The sequence below is a fragment of the Hoplias malabaricus genome, chromosome 9, assembly GCF_029633855.1.
Source record: "Hoplias malabaricus isolate fHopMal1 chromosome 9, fHopMal1.hap1, whole genome shotgun sequence".
In the NCBI taxonomy this organism is placed as follows: domain Eukaryota; kingdom Metazoa; phylum Chordata; class Actinopteri; order Characiformes; family Erythrinidae; genus Hoplias; species Hoplias malabaricus.
This window is the reverse complement of record NC_089808.1, coordinates 7,148,539-7,172,046: the sequence shown is the minus strand read 5'-3', so window position 1 is coordinate 7,172,046 and position 23,508 is coordinate 7,148,539. Positions and strand designations below refer to the sequence as shown.

At 41.8% G+C, this 23,508-nt stretch overlaps 1 protein-coding gene across 9 annotated transcripts in view; it reads left to right on the top strand.

The window, feature by feature from the left end:
* LOC136707833 (adhesion G protein-coupled receptor L2-like) overlaps positions 1-22,189 on the top strand; it is a 148,228-nt gene extending 126,039 nt beyond the window's left edge. For 4 of the 9 annotated variants that reach the window (XM_066682105.1, XM_066682103.1, XM_066682104.1 and 1 more), the window contains 4 exons: positions 1,443-1,571; positions 3,331-3,427; positions 8,737-8,865; positions 20,999-22,189. In XM_066682105.1, coding sequence (XP_066538202.1) covers positions 1,443-1,571; positions 3,331-3,427; positions 8,737-8,865; positions 20,999-21,954 — 1,311 coding nt within the window. In that variant the 3' untranslated portion in view covers positions 21,955-22,189. Of the gene's footprint in view, positions 1-1,442; positions 1,572-3,330; positions 3,428-8,736; positions 8,866-19,106; positions 19,143-20,998 lie in introns of all 9 variants that reach the window. The other 5 variants (XM_066682108.1, XM_066682101.1, XM_066682107.1 and 2 more) reach the window with 2 other exon arrangements.
* Positions 22,190-23,508: the final 1,319 nt, after the last annotated feature.

The following is a 23,508-nucleotide window of genomic DNA, read 5'->3' as shown; positions in this document are numbered from 1 at the left end:
TCTGTCTGAATGTGAAACAACATTTAAATACACATGAGTAAACAATGCTTAAAAATATTAGCTTACCAATGGTTAGAAAGTGTTCTTTGAGTGATGCCATAGAAGAACCACTTTTGGTTCCAAACAAACCCATGTTTTTCTAAGAGATGTGTGAGTGTGACAAACCTTTTAAAGGTTTAAAAATCCATCAATCAGTCCTAAGGTTCTTTACCCATTTAAACATATTTAGCGAAAACGGTTCTTTATGGAAGCAAATGTGGAACCGCTACTGTTGCTGTGGATCCACAACCCGCTGTTCTTGTTAGAGATGGTGTTTTGTGATGTTACTGGCTACATTACAGTACAGCAGTGGTAGTACACAAAGTAGCATTCGGTTGTGGAGCACTGGAACCTTGTTTAGAGGCTGTTACTGAAGGAACAGTGAGAATTGTTGATATCCTTGTTTTTCAGAAGAACGAGTAAGGGAACTTCTGCAGTTGGGCATAATTTTGAAGACTTGGGCTATAGTTGAACTTTGAGGCCGGAATCAAGTTCACCTCCCTTGTAAGAACTTGTGAGCGCTATTCAATTTGCTCCCAATCTAGTGTGGATGTTCAGGGCGGGGGGCTGCTAATGCAGTTAAATGATCGCTACAGTCCTGGGTGCTGTTTTCTGGCTTTATTGCTTATTTGTCTAATTAAATTAAGTTGCAATCAAGCTTATGGCTGGTGATTAGCTGGTGTGATTGGGGAAACAACATTAGCCTCTGGGGACTATTAGCGAGTCGCTTACTTATAATGATCAAGCGCCAGCGTCAGTAGTGTTTTTACTTTATGACAGATGTTCCTGCCGCTTTCCACGAATCTGAACTTTGATATGTATTCGTAGGTTGTTCAGCAGACTGTATGAATAAGAGAAACCCGACGTAATGGTGCCACTTTGCCGGCGGTGATGGGTAAATTAGCCGAGATCCGCCTGAGGTGGAATCTTTTACGTCACCATCACTCAGTGTTATCCTTTCCTCTGTTTAATGTTTCAATTCATCAGTGGTGTCACAACAAGTGTTTGCCTGTCTGCTCCATTAGCTGTGTCCTCTCGAGGGTGAAATAAGGCTCCCCCCCCACCCCACACCCCTTGTTGTTGATGCTACGTTGATATGGCGCGGTTGTCTATAAGAAGCCACCTCTGGTAAATGTGCATGAAGTGAAAATGTCCGTGATTGCCAATCGTCTTATCTCCAAACCCAGCAAAACGGCATCTACAGCAGGGCAATAACCCTCAGCTTTACTGGCCATTACCGTCAGCCCTCGTCATAAACGCAGCTCCTTGTTTATGCCGTCTTACAAACGTCCTCATAACCGAAAGCTCTCTTCACCTCCAGTGAACGCAATGCAGTCGTGCGAGATGAGTGTGTTTCTCCTGAACCGACAAAATAACGACTGATGCACAATCTGTCTCCTCAGGTGCGCAAAGAGTACAGCAAGTGCTTTCGCCAGTCGCACTGCTGCGGGGGTCTGCCATCCGAGGGGTCTCACAGCACAGGGAAAGCCTCCACGTCCCGCTCCACCGCACGATACTCATCGGCTACTCAGGTACACACCCTGCACACGGCTCTTTATGACCGAGTTGTTCTTAAAAATTTCATTTACATTGCGTAGTGACTACAAATAAACAGTGTTTCTCAGCAACAGACTCTGGTTCTTTAAATGACAATTTTTTTTTTTAATGAATTATGAATGTTGATTTATATGATATCTTTTAAGATACATATTTATTTTATTGTTAATGCTGTTGAACTATTTAATGTGTTGTAATATTATATTGAGTAATATTGATTATGCTCTTGATTATGAAATGTACAAAAAGAACGTGCATAATAATAATAATAATAATAATAATTTGTTATATATATTTGTGGTTATATTTTAAATATTATAAAATAGTAATAATATTAGAAAGTAGTATTTTATCTTTATAGGAGTAAACTACTACTATTACTACTACTACTACTAATAATTAATAATTTTAAAATAATTTTTTATTTTTATGCTTATTATGTATTTGATGATGATTTGTTTTGTTGTTGATGAGCATTATTTTTTTTTCTGTTTTACATTAATTTTATATAAAAATACAACAAATATTTATGATCACTACTTGGAGTGTAGCTTGAAAATTGTGTGTATTGTTTAAAAAATATCTGATACAGTGACATTTGTGGATTTAAATTGAATAGGGAATTTTTACCGAGAAAAATAACCCGATCAAAGAGGTTGTATCACATATGGTGCATAGAGCACATGGAGTTTATGCAGACAATAGACTCATCTGCCTGACTTTGAGATCTTACAGTGGTCAGTCTGTTCGCACTGAGAGATGTGGTCAGGGTCAGAGTGTGGGGTCTGTTCATTGTTGAATTTTAGACCACTCTGTGCAGTGCGAGTGATGAAATCATCATTGGAAGCCTGAGAAATATTTTTTTAGTCTAAATATTTTCAGCTTACATCTGGGAGAGAGACGGTTTATTTATGCTCTTTGTGAACTAGCGCTCGTAATTTAGTCTCATGAAAATACCCCAGTGATGCTCCTCTCCCAAAACTCTCGATGAAGTGTAATTCTTCTTCCAGATTAGAGCTGATTGGATGCCACAACTGCAAAGAGTTTTGTGCAGAACAGTAAAATCTCGGTCTGCTGTTTAACTGAGATTGGTTGCAGCTCTTATGGTGTTCATAATTGTGGTTAGTGGGTTGCCAGCACCAGTAAATCAACTGCAAAAGTGGGATTTATTGTTTTTGTTCTGCACGAGCCAAATGGACTGCTCTGAATGGCAGTTTTGATCTAATCGGGGCTGTTGTTGTCATGGTTGGGGTATCAGTGCCATTGCTATGAATCTTCTTCTCAGCTGTAGTTCTCGTACTGCAGTTAATTAGCAGCCACATCACTTTAAAAGCCAACGTGATAAAGTTTGGTGTCAAACCTCGAGTTTTGCCGAATATAGCCCAGCGTGTTGCGCATTACAGTGCATTATTAATATCTTCTCATCCTCTGTAATGACACTATAAAGCGGATATTGTTATTGCTTTTCAGCAAAGTAGCGCTCCCAGCAATTACTTGTTACCACAGATGTTAATAAGGCAGCGCCATGCTCCGAATATCATCCATAAATATGAATATGAATATTTGTAATTCTTTGTGTGTAGTTGGGACTGGAATGATGGATCTTACCTTCCGCTGCATGACACATTATTAGCATGTGCTATTAGCATGCTGTGTGTGCCGCTAGCTAATGGCGTGTGCGCGCGTGCGTGTGTGTGCGTGTACGTGTGTGTGTGTGTGTGTGTGTGTGAACAGAGCCGTATCCGGAGGATGTGGAACGACACGGTGAGGAAACAGTCCGAGTCGTCCTTCATCTCTGGAGACATCAACAGCACATCCACCTTAAACCAAGGTGAGGAGTCTATACTACTGCACACAGCACGTGATACACACAGATAAATGAAAAGAACTGTACATTTTTTTTGTGTGTGTGTGTATGTGTATGTGTGTGTGTGTATGTGTGTGTGTGTGTTGAGGCCTTACTTCTCTGCTTGGCTGCTCTTTCATGTCAGGATAATATTTTTTGTCTGTTCAGCCCTTTATCGCACCATTGTGAAATACTTGGTGTTGGTTAAATGAATAATAAATAATGACCGAATGAATATGTATGGCATTTAAGCATTCAGTGCACAGATAGACAGAGAGGGGGATGAAGAAACGGAGACAAAGAGGGAGAGATGAAACTCCCTCTGCAAAAATCCAGAGAAAAAAAATATAAAAAAATATTAAAGCCACACCATTCTCAATTTTCAAAGTAAGTGAATGGAATATTATTCCATGTAAAGTTAGAGCACTTTTATTGGTCCGTTTATCGTGTAATGTTCAAGGTAAAAGGCAGATGCTGTTCCGTCGATGACCAAAAATATATAAATAAATAAATAAATAATAATAATAATAACAGTTTTCTTGGACTATGATTGGATGGTTAGATCCATAAATAGTAGGGGTGCACAATATGGCTGTAGAATAAAATCACAATATTTCAGTATATTTTTATTTGCAATAAAGATATTTGCGATATGACAAAACACTTAATAATATGTAATTAATTAAAAAAAGTCAGAAAACATTTTAAAGATTATATCTATGGGTTAGATATAATCATTTCCCCCAAATGATGGGATATGGCACAGTCCTAATAGACATATAGATGATGCACCATTTTGTAGGCTCATGTTAATCTCAGCCACAAATGCTCCACACACAAGTAGACTGTAGAGTCTGATACCATCAGTACATTACACTGGCCTCACTGTCAGGATTCTGGTGCGTTCCAATTGATTATCTGTACTGGCTCTGGTACTGGCCAAAATAGCAGGCCTGTGTTTGGATTCCTGCAGTAGTAGGTGGTTCTTGGCCCCAGACTCTTAAGAGATTCCAGCAGTGAGAGGCTAGTCATGATGAATATACCATCCATATAACATATCTCACTGTAAAACTACCATTTTGGAGATATCGGTTTTATTATGAGACACATATGTAAACCATTTATATTAGAGATATGTGTTTAAGAGATACCATACCTGCATACGTATGTATTTATTGAGCGTCTGATTTGTCCATTACGAATGGTGGTAGTAGTAGGAGTGCTGTTATCTGATTATATGCTGGTTCATTCTTTCCCATTCTGTGTTCCGTCCTCGAACACCCTCTCAGTCATCTCTGAGCTGAGACTTGTTGTAGAATCCTCGTTCTCAAATCTAAGCCTCTGTGTATACTTTCTTAAAGACGACGCTTCTGAAAATGTCTGGCTGTGTTGTTTATATCACCTCTTAACCCAACAATGGCGAAACCAGTGAGAAAGCACAAAAAGCTCAGACGCATCCCCCAAGCATGGAGAAGAAATACCTCATCTGATCGGGCCGACACGGGCAGAACTGCGCTCCGTTCCCGCTGCCACCTGTCAGATTGTAAAAGTGGACTGATCAATTATTAACGCTGAGCAAGAGTGTTGCTGATGAGAAGATGATGTTCAACTCTGAGCGACCCCCGACTCGCAGCCCATCCCCGGCTCGGTGTGTGAGTCTCACATTGGCTCTAGTACCACAAACACTACAATACAAGAAAGTTTACCAGGCCTCTTCTGAAGTTCCAGCAGATCTGAAGAGCCCTCGTATGACAGAGACGGTAAATGTTTACAGAATTTCTTCCATGATCTCTTGAAGACGTTCGGAAGCTGTTCCCTGTCTGAGTGCTGATGTCAGAAGACGAATGAGCTGGTGGAACGTGTGAGGAGAAAGAAGGATGTAAACACAGTGTGGGAAGATGTTCTTTCATGTCGGTGCACATTGTACAGTGAGGTACTTTCCCGTATTATTGACCAGTGGGAGGGTTACTTTTGCAGTCAGATAGAGAGATGTTTGGAGGGCAGGTAGGTGGTTGGGTGGGTGTATTTTAGGTGAGTGGTTCTACATTTTACACCCTATTACACTGGCAGCACAATTACAATGTAATAAGATTAAATAAGAGTTAAGAGCTGAGTTAGTGACATGTTTAATCACCAACCTAGCAGTAGGAGGTCTGTGCTGTCCCCACTTTGAGGAGACTTGTTTTCATCTGAAAAGAGTGGTCACTAATAGTGATCACGCTATTAAACGTGTACCAACAAAATGGCACTAATGAACTGGAGCTGGCACTGTGCAGTTCCTAATGACAAACAGGATTACACTTTATTACATACTTCATTCGTAATCACACTATAATCACATTGAACACAAATACACTACACATACTTTTCTATTGGCCTGAATGTGAATAGACATTATTTGATGTAAAACATCCATTGGTTTACATCCAAAATTATGTTTATGCTATGAGTTATTTACATGTTACGCATTCAGTTTCATTAGGCTGCTTTAACACAACACTATTTGGGAAAACTACTGAGACATAAAGCTGAGTGGTGTACATGTGAATTGCACTTACACATATCTGAGACATGTTCCAAGTAAAAAGAAAATACGCAATGAACTGTAGACGAGAAATAAAGCTATTAAAACACATCCCAACAAAGCTGCAATGAATTCTGGCAAGTTCCAACACTAGTGCTGCAACATTCCAAGACAGAGTGCTGAGAAATGTGCTTTGCAAATAACTGCTAATTAATGAAAAACCAGCTTTTTAACTTCTTAAACAAGAAACTTGACCATGTTTACTGATCAGAGTACATTACTCTAGTCTTTCCAGCTGTTTATGTAAATTAATACTTCACAAAGCTCAGATAAACGACCTCGGAAGTGCCTCGTATCATTCCTTACTACTCTCTAAGTCTGTTCGATCAGAATGTAGCTCACTGAGGTTTAACACTTATTTACCATTTGCTAATTAATGCTAATGAACAGGTAGCATTCATCAGCCATCTGTCACACACATTATCACAGTAGTGCCGTATTCAGAGAAGGAGTTTAATGATGTTCAAGTCCCACTGACAATATGAGAACATGTGCAAAACAAACAAACAAAGTCTCTGTTGACCGTAAGTGTAAAGCATTCTGGCATTTGGGAGGGAAGAGGCTTTATGTGTATTAGTGTAGTGTGGGGACTGTAAACCTAGCCTTCAGTTCTCAGTCTATACAGTCTATATATGGAAACCAGGCAACAGAACCTATCCATTTTAGATGCCTACAATCTATAAACAGCAGTTTAGAGGGCATTTACATATATCCTTACAGCACAATTACAAAAACAATCTGTTAAAAGCATGAAAAGAGGTTGATAAATAGTCATGTAAAAAATTAGCCAGGACTGACCCCAGTCTGATAGAAAGGAACCTGTAAGTGTCCCACAGGGTATGAGGGAATAAGGAACGGGAATATGTGTAATATGGCTTTTCAAGGCTGAATTATGATTGATGTGCATATCCATTTTCTTTAAAGTCCTAGCCAGGAATGGCTGCACTTGGCAGGTGTTTAGTGTTCAGCTCTTTACTAATGTTAGAAGACATAGAGAGTGTAACAGCAGTGTCTGTATTTCTCATAACGTCGGAGACAGCTGGATTACGTTTGGCTCCGTTTCTGATCAGACCTTGAAGCCGTTCTGTTTGGACGTTGCCGTTCTTTTATTGAGGGCATGTTTTCTCAATAGCAGCCGTTTATCACTCGACGCGTGTGAAGTACAGGAACATGGTCATCATCATCTGTGGTCAATTTACTTTTCTTTACACCCACCATAGCAACGGAATCTCATTACCAACCTTTATTCGCCTCTAGTGTGAGACATACTTGACATATTTACACTTGCTCTAAACAGAATGCATCAAATACAGTGTGTAATCGCACAGTGGGCCAAGTGGAGGTCTGAGCACACCCAGCGGAAATGGACTTTGATGCGAGGTGAATATTTACCCAGTATTCACGTGAATTTAACATTGCGTTAACTACGACTGCAGCTTGTAACACGGCCTGTGTATAATTGTGCCCATTAATTACCCAAAGCTCCGCCCACTGGCTGGTCACAGGGCTTCAAAAAATGTACACAGTCAAAATATATTGACCACTTCCTTGTTTCTACACTCACTGTCCATTCCCTCAGCTCCATTGAGCTAATGGACCACTTTGTAGTTCTACAACAACAGACTGCGGTCCATCTGTTGCTCTGCATACTTTATCCCCATTTCACCCTGCTCTTCAACAGTCACAACCCCCACAGGACCATTCTCAGCGCTGTGGTGACACTGACATGGTGCTGTGTTAGTGTGTGTTGCGTTGGTATGAGTGGATCAGCTACAGCAGTGATGCTAAAGTTTTTAAACGTAGTGTCCCTGCACAGTGAGTTGGTCGTCCTCTAGTCCTTCACCGATTTTGGACGATTTTGGCTGGATATTTTCGGACTATTCTCAGTCCAGCAGTGACCCTGAGGGTTTTAAAAGCTCTAGCAGCCCTGCTGTGTCTGATCCACATCAGTATCACTGCAGTGCTGAGAATGATCCACCACCCGAATCAGACCTGTTTTGTGGGGACCTGACCATTGAAGACCTGGATGAATTGTGGCTAATAACTAAGTATTCGGATCAAGAGATGGATTACAGTTTGCGATCGTAGAACTACAAAGTGCTCCTGTATGGGAGATGGAGCTGAGAGAATGGACAATGAGTGTAGATACGAGGAGGTGGTCATTATGTAATTATTTTACTGTGGCTTTATAACCGTGCTTCTCATCAAAGGCTTTTTATGTTCTTTATATGTCAAATAATTATAGGATGTTTGAAATAATAATATATTAAAAATATATATATATTTTTCTCACATTTCCTACATAAAGACATCCCACATAAGGGTGCATCTGATTTACACTAAAAAAGTCTTAGTACATTGAGCCCTGTCTGTGCTATTTTCTTTAGAAATGGAAAAGACAGACTGTTAATTGTGCACTGGTTGTGTTCAGTATTCTGTGGTTGAGTAATTGTGTGTGTGTGTGTGCCTGTTTATCCCAGTCATCATTTTATTGGAGGCAGATCATATATAATCCTGCTTTATAATTAGACGCTGGCAGGAAGACACTTTTTGAATTGCTGTTTAATCCTCTGTGTGTGGGTGGATGGACACTTTGTGTTGCTATCTATGAATCCCTTCACTTTTTTTCTCTTCTTCTCTTATCTTTGTCTTTTCTCCTCCCCCTTGTCTCCCCCCACCCCCTTCCCTTCCCCTTTCTTTCTTCCTGCAGGAATGACTGGCAACTATCTGTTAACTAACCCCCTCCTCCGAGCACACGACACTAATAACCCTTATAATAACCTGCTGGCTGAAACCATCGTGTGTAACACGCCCTCCCCACCTGTCTTCCACTCACCAGGTGCCACACGCTTTCCTTTTTTCTGCATGGATAAAAACAGCTCAGTGTGTGTGTGTTTGGTGTGTGCTTGGTCTGTGTGTGTGTGTTAGTGGTCTGGGTGGGGTCTGCTGGTGTGGGTTCAGGACAAATCTCTCAGCTTTTTTCAGCACAACTGTACTAGGTTTATATTTGTTTGCTTGCTTTACTTCTTGCTTTTCTTTCACGTGGGTCATGGCAGGTTTCATTGCAGTACTTTATTTTCTTCTTTCTTTGCCACATCATTCCTATGTCTGCTTCCTTGGAAACTGGGTAGGATATTTTTTCTTCCCCTCGGAGAAAATCGGAATTCGACTGTATTCAACTTTTTTATATATACACCTTTAACCTTCAGTTCTTAGTTAGTAAAATGGGGGTCAATCTAAAAGTGAAAATCAGTTGTTCATACTTTAATTAGAACGAAGTGGTTAAGTGGTTTAATTAGAAGGAAGTGGTTTACAAAAAAAAATTAAAAAATCAAGTGAATGGTGGAAATCATTCTAGAAAAACTGAAGTTTCGGAGTTCGTCATGGGCTCGGGGTAATTCTATTTCAAGTACAGACGTTACACTGGGTTCTATTTCACTTATTTTTTATATGGCTTATTAATTAGTAATTACACAGTAACTACTCTATGTAAAAATTAAAAGTGTATATTTTTTGTATACTTAATTGTAACAAAACACAAAAATTAAAAAGATAAACCAAGACCAAACCTTCTAAGTACAAGGGGCACTTTTCTCAGGCTGGGCCTGTTCTGTTCAGCCCGGCTGGATCAGTAACTGCAGTCAGGTCTTTTTCCCCCCACTTCCTTTTTTTTTTTTTTTTTGTTTTTATTTATTTATTTATTTTTTTTTTCATAAGTCATGTTGCCATCTCCACGCTGAGCTCATGCTAATGCACAGATGGGCTGTTATTTTTCTCTCGCCGCCTTGCATTGTTCCCGCGGACGTAGAGGAGCTGTTAGTACAGAGGAGGGGAGTTTCTTTCTTACAGTCCCCCTCCCCTCAGAAAAGCCCAGAAACAAACAGCTTTAACTGACGCCGAAATGCTCCATCAGCCCCGCTAACCTGACACTCGCATCTGGCGACGTCTCGCCTAGAAATGATGGAGGGAGAGAGGGGAACTGAGAGATAGACGAAGGGGAAAATAAAGGAGGTCATATGGAGAGAATGGATTTTAGTGAGGCCTGACAGACGGCCATTATGTTGCTGTGTTTTTCGGAGTGGGGTTTTTATTTTGGACATGCGGAGTGCTGCGTACATGCAATTAAGAGCACTCCTCCGGGCTCTTTGCATTTAGATTGCAAACCGAAAAAGACACACGAAAAGGAATAGAAAACAAGGACAGAAATAGAAAGAAAGAAAGAAGCGGGGTGCATCTGCGTGTGTGTTTTCTAAAGCCTTTTCCATCACATCAGTTGTCACAGAACAGGGATGGAGCTAATCACCACTCGGAAAACAAGACCTGTGCGGAGGCAGACTGCAGTTTTCCTCCCAAGTACAGACAGCGCTGTTGTTCAGAGAGTGATGGAGTATTCGCACTGCTCAATGACTACTGTCATTCATATCAGTCTTTAGCGCACACTCGGGGGACGAGAAACGAGCGCAGCGTCCTCGTGTCGAACTCACACTGATGTGTGTTGTTATAGTTCAGTTTAAGCATTTGTCTTTTACTGTGTCGAATTCTTAAATAGAATAAAGTCTATTAAGTCAGAGTTTGTGAAGAAAAGCACTCGAATTTTGTATTTATTTTCTTTCAAAGTCAGTGTTCACTTTTCATTTAGCTCTAATCCAGTCTCAAATTCAGTGCCCAGTGCTTCTTACTGTTTATCACAGCCCTGATTTAACACAGGCCAGATCAAGTCAATGAGTGTGTTTACATGCACTTACTCATCCGATAACTGCACAAAATTAGAATTCGCATGCACTTGGTAAATTAGATACTGGGAAAATTCCAGGTCCAGCAGTAATATGATGTCTATTTTTCAACAGCCAATGATATCACAGAAAACATGTTATAAACTTCCTTCTTCTGCTTTTTTCAAACATGGGCCCTGCTTGAATTCTCTGATACAGTACGGTGAGAGAACTTTAGCATTCGTGCCGAAGACTCTGCGCTGTATCTTGTTATGTTTGTGTTCATGACCAGACCAAGAAATTCTAAAGAAATCGGGGGATGAGTACAAATGCACTGAGACATCGGATTTCTGAGCTAAAATGCAGCTCTCAAAAACTGATTTATTCATCTGATTTCTAGACCTTGCTCAGATCTGACGAACTGGAATGGAGTATGCCGTTCTCACAATCACTTTAGTAATCAGATAACTGTAGAAATCGGATTAAAATTGGATTAATCAGTACGTGTAAATGCACTCAATGTATGGCTACTGAGGAAGCGATGACAACATGGAACTAATACTATCCACATATACAATTAAAAGCCGCAGTACTTCACCTGCAAATGGCTGTGACATTTGATTGCATTCAGTCATTCCACAAGTTGGATGATCATTTCTGAATCACAAATGCCTCTTTAGCCCTTCTCAGAGGTGTCATATGGTGCTCCATCTTTCTAAGAGAGCAGTTTCCCTACAGTACATCTCAAAGCTAGCAACTTTACACCTATCTGACAGCGACTGGCATTGGGCATTGTGAAATTAGGCTCATAAATCATCTGTAAATATTTAGACATACACTGCTGGTATTTGACAAAGGAAGTGTGTCTTTTTTAAAAAGAAAAACACATTCCAACTGTGTATGGAGTGCTTTGACGATACAGACTCTAAAACGAGGGCAACCAGTCTTGCCAGCCGCTGTAACATCCCCGACAACACTGAAGAAATGAGTGATAATCTTGGGACGCTAGTGTTCACTCAGTATGGGGGCTCGAGTAATTTCGGCAGATCAGCGCTGCGGTCCCAGAGAGGAATCACAGGCAGAGAGAGAGAGAAAAAGAGAGAGAGAGGCTCGTCCTGTCACTGAAACTAGCAGGTGGCAAGTGCTTCTGCTGTTAGTGTGCTAATCAGACAAGAGTTTCATTCAGTACGACTGAGTCACTCGTTAAAACTGATTAAACCGCATTTGTGTTATTTCAAGTTGTTTTAAACACGCCCTGCACAACAAAGAAGTGTCTGTCACACGCTTTGATCTTGAAAAACCCGAGATGGAAAAAGAAAATCATCAGATGGAACATTGCACATATTTACAGCACATTCTGACCAGAGTTTACTGTGTATTTGGGGCGTTTGCTGAAGCAATAGGAGTGAGTTTTCTGAAAAACATCAGACAAGTGCCACAGATCATCACAGTCTTGATGTCATTCACAGTAACTCAGAAGCTCAAGGTTTCAAAGGCTTTTAAACAATAACAACAACAGCAACAAAGAAAGTAAAGCAGCGAAGCCCCCTTATAGTGTTTCAAGTGTAGAGTAGTGTAGTGATAGCTTTTATTGTCACTAAAGTGGAATCCTCTATGGTCCATCTTAGTACCTTTTTAAATCTGGAATAATTTTGGAACGTATTTTAATTATTGTGAATTTTCAACTCAAATTTGTTTTTTTATAAATTCCACATCAACTTTTTCTATTTAGAACAGTTCTGTTGTGAAAATCCACAGATATTCAGGTTTCTATCTGGAGAAAAGAGTGTAATGGGCCTTCAAGGAGCACAACTGGACTTTTGTTGGTGCCTTGTTTGGTATGGACTTGGCGTAGATCACAGCCCGGACCAAAGGCCCAAAATTTGATCAGATGGAAAAAAAAGGTGGTCTTGGCCCAGTCCAGTTTGTGTAGCGTACTAACACTTTTTTTTTCTTTAATACTTGGATGGCTCAGACTTTGGAACAATTACAAATGCAAATAGAATAGAACACCTCTCTCTAGTCTCTCACATCGACTCTCTTGGCTTTTAATGTCGTGTTACTGCAGTAAACATAAATATAAGCTAAATTTAAATTCTCTAAAATTAGATTAGATTCTCTGCTTCATCCCAAACCGCACACTAGCAAACTACATAGGCAATAAAAAACACTGCGTCATTATTAGAATGCCACTTGGTAGCATAGAAAGTAAAGTGCAGTCAGGTGATATTTGGGACACATCACACCCAGGGTAAATAAGGAGCTGCTAAGTAAGTACACATTGCAAAAGTAAGCAATGTGTGTGTTTTATATAAGATATGCCTTCATCTGTGCCAACAGTGAGTAATATAACACAGGAAATAGTTTGAATTTCATCTGTATATTTAGACCAGTGACAAGCCTGTCTACAAATCAGAAATGTCAAATATAGGGAGCTGCAGCCCACTTAGTTGATGATGACAGGGCCTAGGAATGTCCTTTAGACCCCTCGTTAAATTGCATTGTCAAACCCAAGCTTATCGGACCAAATGTGTACAATGTAACAATGTCTTGGTACCACCCTTGGTCTGGATTTTCATGTGTGAAGACCACTGCTGTACATTTTGAAGGAACATTTACACTGCCAATACCTTTAGTAAACAACATTATATTTGTCCAGGACATTAGTTTCTGACAGTGTATGATCACATCCCTCCAGCCAGAGACAGTACTAGGGAAATAAGTTGGTCCACACATGGCTCCGACAGAAGGCTCTAGCTAATTCCAATTTGGTTAGGCATAACTGAAAATATCACCATTTTTTTAATTATTATTATTATTCAGATTTGCCTCTCCACCTTATATGGTACAGCAGCTATATTCAGGCACTTACTGTTCCATTTAAGGTGGACCAGAGGCACCAGAATTGTTCTGTGGCGTCATTTAAGCTGAAACAGAAAATTCAAATTCAAGATTTCAGATTAATTTTTAGTTGTTCCCCTGCCACAGATCCGAATCACAAGCACATTTAATCACAGGCTTGGAATCTGATGTAAACCCGCTGTCACACCCATTTGTTATAATTTTGTTTCTTAATGTTAGCAGTTGTAGCGTTGGCTGCGGCTTTAACAGAGTCATTACTTAGCAACCAGTGTTCAACAGAATCATACAGTTAATAAGAAACCGTTGTGTAAATGTTACTATATTGCTAATATCCTGATCACTATGGACTGAAAACCCCAGTGTTTCATGGCTTGGTGAGCACTGGCTTTCTTTTGTTATGTGTGTTTAAGCCTCTTGCTAAGCAGTCATCAAAGCTCCTGAGTGCTTAAATAGAAACACAGCGGCACTCCAAGGTTTTTCGTGCAGCAATGTGTGTGCGAGAAAGGGAGGGGGAGCTGGTGGTGGGGGGTGCCTGCTGTTGGAATTCCAGCCACATCTCCCTGGAGCTTTTACTCAAAGCAACCTGAGGAAGGCTTCCTCAGATGCGCTCCTAATGCACAACCTGCTAGCATGCCACTAGCCTAGCGTAGCTCACAGAGACACGAACAAAACGGAAATACCCATGTCTCTGTTTGGATTACACTGGAAAGGGCGGAATGATGAAACCAATGCACATAATATGTTCATCTAGTGAAAGAATCAGGTTGAAAACATTATTTTATTCAAAGTGTAACCCTGTTCACTATTTACTTAACACCTGTTCACTTAGCTGTAGGCCACCATTTAACAACAGAGTAGTTTTGGGAGTCCTCCATTTTACAGTACTTTTACAGTAGTGAACTATGTTGGAATGCTACTATTTTACAGTAGTGCACACTTTTTGGGGGCATTACTTTGAATGTCCCCTACTTTATAAAGCCCTGGTTTTGTTTTACCTAGTTATTCTCTTCTTACCACAGCCCACTGTGTTTGAAATCCATCAGTTTACAATAGTGTTGTGTTATTGGAGTTTATAGTAGTGTGTAGAATTGCCTGGAGATATGCTACTGTCAAAAGGCAGTGAAATCCCACATGTGCCACAGTTTTCTAGTATGTACCGCATACCCATAATGCTTTGTACTAGTGGAAGGCAAAGCATAATTTTGTATATGATAGGAACATTCAGAATCATGTATAATCACATGTTGTTGTGTTAGATATCTAGCCTATCACTGAATTACAGTTTGTAGTCTTGACTCTGCACTTTATACTTGTATAGTGTTTACAGAGTGTTACTTAAATATTTAATTATTTAAAATACTTAAACCATTATAAGTTTAATGACAGCAAACAAGTTTCAGCCCTTCTCTGTGACCTCCTTTTAATGTCTTTTTTTATTACACCAAATAAAACCTGTATCTTCTAAACCTTTGAAATGGTCAGCAAGATTAGCCAGTGGTGTTTGCCCATTGGAATGTGGCTCCCCACGTAGGACGATGAATAAACCGTGTAGTGTAGAAAACTGTTTATTTGAGTCATGGCACATTCTGTTCCCTTATATTAGTATTCCACATTTGTCCAATGTTGGAAATAGAGAGTAGGGTGCTATTTGGAAAATAACGGCCATTCAGAAAGCATTTCAGTGCTGTTTTTCAAAGGCAAAAGAGATGCTGTTTCAGGGCCTGGAACTTTTATGTAAATAGTTATTGCAAATTCAAACAGCAAAAACTGCACTGCTGCCACTAGTAGCTGGTAATTTAGCATGATGCTGGTCGATTATGTCCTTGTTGTTCAAGCTCCAGTTCCACCTACCTTATAACTTAGAAATGCTGCTATTTTGACTCGTGCTTCATCATGTGACTCCCATTACAGAAAGATGAACCGCCCACATACTAATGGAAATGTAGTAATATATTTTATAACCTGGACTGTTACTGTAAATCAAGGAAATTCAGTCTCAAATCCACTAGGAATCTGCAGTGTAAGACTGCTACCTAGTCCTCAATAACTTCCCAAACCCTGAGCTCAGCGGTAGTGGTAGTGCTGTTCCAATCTACCTCAACAAAAACCTGTTAATAGACAACAGCAATTCTTTGGCGACTGGAAGCCTAAGTATATGCTGCTAAAATGACAGACAGCTTGACAGTTCCTTTATCCTGAGTGCAGCTGTACTTTCAGCTACAACTCTTATGACAAAGGCCTAATTAGAACAAAGGAAAGCCCATCCTTGAAAGGTAAGATGTTTTTTTTAGCCAGAAATTAGCCCCGCACGCCCAGTGAATCTGCTGCATTTGGTTGCAAACTTGGAAAATAGCTGCTTGGAAAACACTCATTTATTAGCCATGGCTATAGCACATGAACTCCAGACCATGCAAATCTACTGACGCTAAGCAGGTTAGGGATGGAAGACCTAGGGTGGGAAGGGAAGCTTGGGTGGCTCCTGGAAGTGGTGTTGGTGGATCCAGAAGGGGGCACTGTCCCTGTGGTCTGTGTAGATCCTAGTGGCTGAGTGCAGTGATGGGAATCTTCGTCCATGGTGGGTGTGTAGAGACTCCTGGGCTTGTGCACTTGTAGCCTACTTAGGGTAAGAACATGTGCTTAGAGTCTCCTATCGGAAATGTGTGATACACAATTAACAATAATAGGTGTTTGTTTAGTGTTTGCTGTGTGGGACATTGAGCCGTTTCTGCAGTGATGCAGGACGATTGTAGAGAGAGCAGGAGGAAGGGAGACGTCCACTTGCATTCTACACACATTTGTTAGACTCTCCAGACAATACCTGTCTGGATTAGAACGATTGCTGATGCATAAACAAGTGCAAAATAATCCTGGCAGTTTCCATGTTTCACTGCCCCCTCCCTCCCTCACTCCTTCCTCGATTGCCCCTCCTCTGTCTCTCTCTCTCTCTCTCCCCGTTTCTGCCCTCCCCATCCTCCTCTAGCTGAACTCGTTTGATGTCTGTTTTTAGTTTCTTCTCGCCGTCTACAAAGGAGGCGTCTCTTATCTCGACTGTGGCGTGTCACACTACTACACATGATTTTTTTTTCTTTTTCCCATTTTACCCCTCCCTCGATGCTCTCTCTCTCTCTCTCTCTCTCTCTTTCTCTTTCTCTCTTTCTCTCTCTCTTTGCTGCAATCACACACCCATTTCTGTTCAAATTAGAGCAACGTAAATCCTGTCCTATGCGGCGCGTGAAGTGGAGCATCCAGTCGATAGTGTGGCTTTCTCATCCCCTGCCTCTCTCTCTCTCTCTCTCTCTCTCTCTCTCACACACACACACACACGCACAAGCTCTCTCTCTCTCTCTCTCTCTCTCTCTCTCTCTCTCTCTCCTACTTGCCCTCTCTCCCACTCTCACCTGTACTTGCTTTCACTCTCACACTTTCTTTGTCTCCTACTTCTACCCTCTCTTGCATTTCTTTCTCTCTCTCTCTCTCCCACTCTCCCTCGCCCTCATACACACCCACCCACTCACACACACCCACACACACACACACCCACACACTTGGGGTTTTCCTCTGTATGCTGTTTTTATTATTCCTCATCACATGCACATTGGGATCTATGAATGTGATTCATTTCTATCTATAAGTCTGTCTGTCTGTCTGTCTGTCTCTGTTTATCTATCTGTCTGTCTGTCTGTCTGTCTCTGTTTATCTATCTGTCTGTCTATCTGTCTCTGTTTATCTATCTGTCTGTCTGTCTGTCTCTCTGTTTATCTATCTGTCTGTCTGTCTGTCTCTCTGTTTATCTATCTGTCTGTCTGTCTCTGTTTATCTGTATGTCTGTCTGTCTGTCTGTCTGTCTGTCTCTGTTTATCTGTCTGTCTGTCTGTCTGCCTGACTGTCTGCCTGTCTGTCTGTCTATTTGTCTATCTATCTGTATGCCTGTCTGTCTGTCTATCTCTGTCTGTCTGTCTGTCTGTCTGCCTTACTGTCTGTCTATTTGTCTATCTATCTATCTATCTATCTATCTATCTGTCTGTCTGTCTGTCTATTTGTCTATCTATCTATCTATCTGTCTGTCTGTCTGTCTGTCTGTCTGTCTGTCTGTCTGTCTATTTGTCTATCTATCTGTCTGTCTGTCTGTCTGTCTGTCTGTCTATCTATCTGTCTATTTGTCTATCTATCTGTCTGTCTATCTATCTATCTGTCTATTTGTCTATCTATCTGTCTGTCTGTCGGTCTATCCAAAATATTGTCTTGTTCTATGCAAAATCTGGCCCTGAGAATGTGGTCCAAGGTGAAACACCCACCCAGACTGTTAGAGGGGATACGAGTGAGAGTGGGAATGAGAGAACAGAGTGACTGTGAGTGAAAGAGTGAAAAGAGAATGTGTGTAAATGAGAGAGAGAGAGAGAGAGAGAGGCTGCGACTGCCTGCTGCTGTAGTCTTCCACACACCACTTCCTGAATTCAGTCATCCGCCGCTCGTTAATTAAATGAAGTAAGTGATGAGTGATGAAGGAAGTAATAATTACTGCAATGAAAGGGGGCTGCTCCTCTCGGCTCCATATGGATCCATGTTTTATTGATCATCCTCTGCTCCATTCATTTGTTATGGGACATGAGGGAACAAATTATTTGGGTTTAAATGCGTTATTTATATTTAACAATTGTGTCATTTATCCAGAAAATGCCTTTTTAGGTCGAGGGGGACATTGAGGGAGGTGTAATTCAAATGGTTTAAAGAAATAATGTTTTCAGAATAAATGAAGGAACTGCAGTCCATCAGTTATACGCCAATCAGCCATAACATTAAAACAACCTCTGCGTAGCACATTATGGTTCTGTAATTCCAGTCGTCCACCTGTTGCTCTCCTTGCTTTTTAATGGCTGCTTTTAACCTGTTTGCCAATGGTCAGTGACCCCCACAGGACCACTTTGCTGGACTATTCTCAGTCCAGCAGTGACACTGAGGCATCCACTCGTACCAGCACAACACACACACACACACATCACCACCACGTCAGTGTCACTGCAGCGCTGGGAATGATCCACCACCCAAACCTGCTGTGGTGGTCCCTGACCATTGAAGAAAAGATGGTTAAAAAAGTTTGCAAAGCAATAGATGGATTTGATTCTGATTGTAGAACTACAAAGTGCTCCTGTAGGGTCAGGAGGAGTTGTAATGTAATGGCTGATTGGTGTATACGGTTGCTCTACCACACTGTGGGGAAGCAATGTGGCTTAGTTATTCGCTCTTATGACTCTGACAGGGTTAACAATAGTGAAGTAATGGTTCTTATCATGTTTTAATTTGAGCAATATCAGGAAGCCCAGGGTAGAGCGGTCTTCACTGCTGCTTGGGGGACATGTGTAGATCTGGAAGAATGGGAGGGCTGGATGGACTGAATTCAGGGCCATGGAGTTTGAAAGCTTTCTTTTTTGCTGTGTCTCACTTGTTTATCATTGCTGCGATTTTAAAGAACGCCGTTCTTTCACTTTTCTTTTGGCACGGCCGGCAGTTCTCAGGCCAGCTAGCCTGAGCAGACACACATAATGTGAGTGTTGGCAAAGTGACTCGTTGCACCTCACCTCACCTCACCCGCCTGCACGCCCGCATGCCCGCCTGACAGAGAGAGACTGGATGTGTGTGTGTGTTTGTGTGTGCCAAATGTCTGGCACCCCTGGTCAAAAGTACCCATTAAGTTGACTGTGTTTCTGAAGTAAAGTGAAGTTAACACACCTCTGCTCTGATAATATCTGTTTGATGTACATAAAATAAAACCTATAATGCGTGTAAGTTTGGGCACCCGATCAGTCAGTGCTTAGACCTCCTTCATCTCAAATGACAGCGTCCAGAAATTTCCCATCGTCTTTACTACTTTGATTTAGAACTTTCCCCCACTTTTCCTCACCGAATTCTTATAGAAATCCAAATATACCGCGATGTTCAAGTGAATCCTGTTCGAGATTCCCTTTTCCAGGAAGTTTAAAGGGTCGCCGTGTTTACGAACTGTAATATTTTCATTCCTTATAGGATTACGGATGAACGAGTGAGAAAATATCTTAATAAACACTAGTGGCTTGACTGGAAAAGTGGTAAAACTTTAGTTCTTTCCTTCTTATTAGCCTCTAATTAAACAAATAAATGGTCGTCATGCAGGTGTTATTGACCAAGGGCTTCATTTTGGCATACCTGTGTGTGTGTGTGTCTGTAAGAGTGTGTTCACGTTTGACTGAACGTCATGGGCTGAGATGGCTGCGAGTGCATTATGATCATGCTTCCATTACTTCTCTGGATGGTTCATTCGCCTCCTTCGCTGCTCGTGGTTTGATTTGTTCTGTCTGACATTCATTGACAGCGGCAGCTTGCTTTTACACGTGACTCCATGCATTATGTGTGTTCATCTAAAGGGTTAATGGCTGCTCTGTTTTGTTTTTTTTTGTTTGTTTGTTTGTTTTTTTATAACACATTGACATTAAGGACTGTTAAGGACATTATTGAGAGAGATATTATGGGTTAGGCCCGGCATCAGGGAGTTACATAGTGGGGCAATGCCTCTCTCTAGTATCAAGACCAAATAACACTGTTAAAATAAATATTATTATCATTAGCAATAGTAGTAATTGTGAGTGTGAGGAACGTTCAAAAATATTTTGTAAAGCTTCTGTACATTTTTTCCAGATTCTTCCACAAAACTTTACGTAATATGGAGGTTGTTTACGTGTAAAAAAAAATAAATAAATAAACATCTCATCTCATTTGAAGGGCTGTAATTTTGAGAACTGTACTATAACCAGAAAAACAGAGGTGTAGAACCTGGTAAACAAGGAATCACTCACCTGCCTTAGCGCCTTAAATGACCATAGGCCATTAGAGGGGCCACCGAGACGTTTTATTACACACTTCCAAAACCTAAGAACAGCCCTTGTTACTGAACAACAAGCCTTGGTATGTAATACGCCTGGCATCTTAGAGAGTTACAGCTATGAATAGAAACAGAACCTGAATAAAGGGACTGAAGAACCTTGGCGGAGGGGTACAGGCACAAGCCTTGATTCGGTGTGACTGGGAATATTTGATAACATCACAGTGATGGACATCAGAAAGCACTTCAAATGGCAGGTGACAGCATGGCTCTACATTGCTGCTGTACAGATATGCCAGAGGTTGCCATATATCCCCTCCATGCACCCCTAGCTGTGGACAGTGATTTCAGTCCTGATGCCGGACCTGCTTAGTTGTCTACATCTCTAAACTTAGGGCGATGATAAATTCGACCGGTCGGAGATGTCCTCAACAGTGCTCCATGCTTTTACTGCTTTGTTTCTGTTTTGACCGTGACGTGTTTAACGAGACTGGTTGTGTCCGTGGTCACTGAAGGTCTTTCTGTTGTCTGTCCCTCATCCTCAGGCCCTCACTCTCTGAGCGACAGCCGGGACGTCAGTGCCATGGACACGCTGCCGCTCAACGGTAACTTCAACAACAGCTACTCGCTGAGGGACGAGGAGCGCGAGGACGAGCCGGTGTTGCGCTGCCCGTCCGAGTGCGCGCTGGGTCTGGATGACGCCGCCTTTGAGAAGATGATCATCTCCGAGCTGGTGCACAACAACCTTCGGCCGAGGGGTGGGGCAGGGGTGCAGCCTCACGCTCCCCGGGGCCGGGATAGGGGTGGCGGGGGTATCCCCAACGCGGCAGCAGCAGCAGCCCCCCGCCACACCGTGCTCAGGGGCAGCAGCGGCAGCGAGGACGACGCCATCGTGGCCGACGCCCCTTCCCCTGCCCCAGCCCCTACCCTGCCCACCTCCATCTCAGCTGACCGCTCCACCCCGTTGGAGCTCCTCTTGCGCCCGCACCAGCGGGACGTCCTGGACGCTCCGCTGCTGCCCCAGCGGACTCACTCGCTCCTCTACGGTAACAGGCAGCCCCGCAGGCCCGCCGGTTGCCACGGTGACCGAGGAGACGTGAAGAGGGAGGGGGAGGATGAGCAGGGGGAGGGGAAAAAAGAGGCGGAGCTAGAGGGGAGCTCGCACTCACCCAGTAATAATAACAACAGAGACTCGCTGTACACCAGCATGCCCAACCTCAGAGACTCGTATGCTGAGGACGAGCGCTCGCCGGACGGAGGGGAGGATGACGAGGAGGACGAGTGCCTGCCCTCCTCTTCGTCCGGCCGCAGCGAGCTGGGTGACGAGCCGTGCCACAAAAGCATGCCGGACCTCGGCGACGCCGTCCAGCCGCTGTCCTATTATCACATTGGGCGGCGGGGCACCAGCGAGGGCTATGTGGGGCCTGCCGACGCGGAGACCCCAGAGGCCCAGGCTGACCCCACCCACGATGGACAAATGCAGCTCATCACCAGCCTCTGAGCAATCCTTCCCCCCCTTCTTTCCTTCTGTTTCTCAGCCCAGGACGTCAGGGGTTGTCAGGACTTAAGCACGCACCAGATTAAGAGCCCCATTTTCACTCAGTGGAAGCCTCCATCAGTTTTCAACCTGTCTGCATCTGCAACCTGCTGCACGAGTAGCATATGGCTACAGCTGCAGCACCTGCCTATTGCTTCTCCCATTATAAGTGGGATTTAGTTGTTTATTTTACCACTACTACAAGGTTTAGTGAAAACTATGAGATATATATATATATATATATATATATATATATATATATATATATATATATATATATATATAAAGATAAATAAAATAAATAAATGTTTAGAGTGGGATGCACTACAGATAGTTGTGAGTTACAGGAAACTGTTTATTTTAATATTTTTGTGATATTATAAGTACTTTTTGGGATATTTGAATTGAAATCTCTTAATTTGCTCTGTAAAAGCTTCAGGAAGAGAGTTAAAATCAATCAAAGCGAAGCTGGGACACAAGCTTTAATTGAGAAATAAATGCTCAGACAATAAAACACTTTTATATTCCAGCTTCAGCTATTTTACAACAGACAAATATAGATTAAGCACATGAAGTAATGAAACATATATATATTATATTCATTGGTTTTGGTGTGGAGTCATCAACAATTCCTCAAAAATGATACGATTTCTCCATATTTGTGAAACTGACCTTGGCTTTGCCCCATGAGGGTCACTTACTTGAGTTCTTCTCTATGATGCAATAAGCTTAAAAGTGTGTAAGAAAAAAAAAGGCCTTTGTTTTTAGTTGCGCTGCGAAAACACAAATATTTTTCAAAGAGTAGAATATTTTTTTCCAGTATTTGAAACACTGCCCTTTCCTCTGAAACTAAGATGATGCCAAACTGAGTTAGAATTTTATAAGAATACACATTTTTGAAAAAAAATTACTTGAGCCTTCAAGAGGCATAATTGCCAAGAATGTATTCCTGTTAATGAGGTATTATGATATGATTTAACCCTTAGGTCGTTTCACACAAAGAACGTAATGAATGTGAGTATATAATAGGAGTGTCGCGTCATAATCAGCCATGTGCTACAGATGCAGCAGGTTGAACTGAGCTGGGGTTGGACAATGATGGAGTTTTCAGAGGCCAGAGCACACTGACCCAGCATTCTCTAACACACACCAGCCAAGGTTTGGTTACTGTGCCATACATGCGTAGTCATATGCAGATTTTGAGCCCCTCTGGTCGAATGGGTTTTGTTGATTGACCAGTTCTAAGTGTAAGTACGTGTCCTGTACAGAGAACTCACTACTGCACACTTTCATGCACAAAGCATTGGGGTCAGGAAAACTACACACAGATTCTGACCCATTTTACATTGTTTGTGTTGTTTACTTTGCAGTAAAATGCCATTGTGCATTCTCTGTGGAGGACGTTGTAGCTCCTTACACTTAGAACAGCAGCAGATCCAGACCAGAGGAGTGTTCTTTCATGTACCTCTGTGTGCCGATGGTGGGACGTTTCTCGTGTATTCTCCTCCTGTTTTGCTG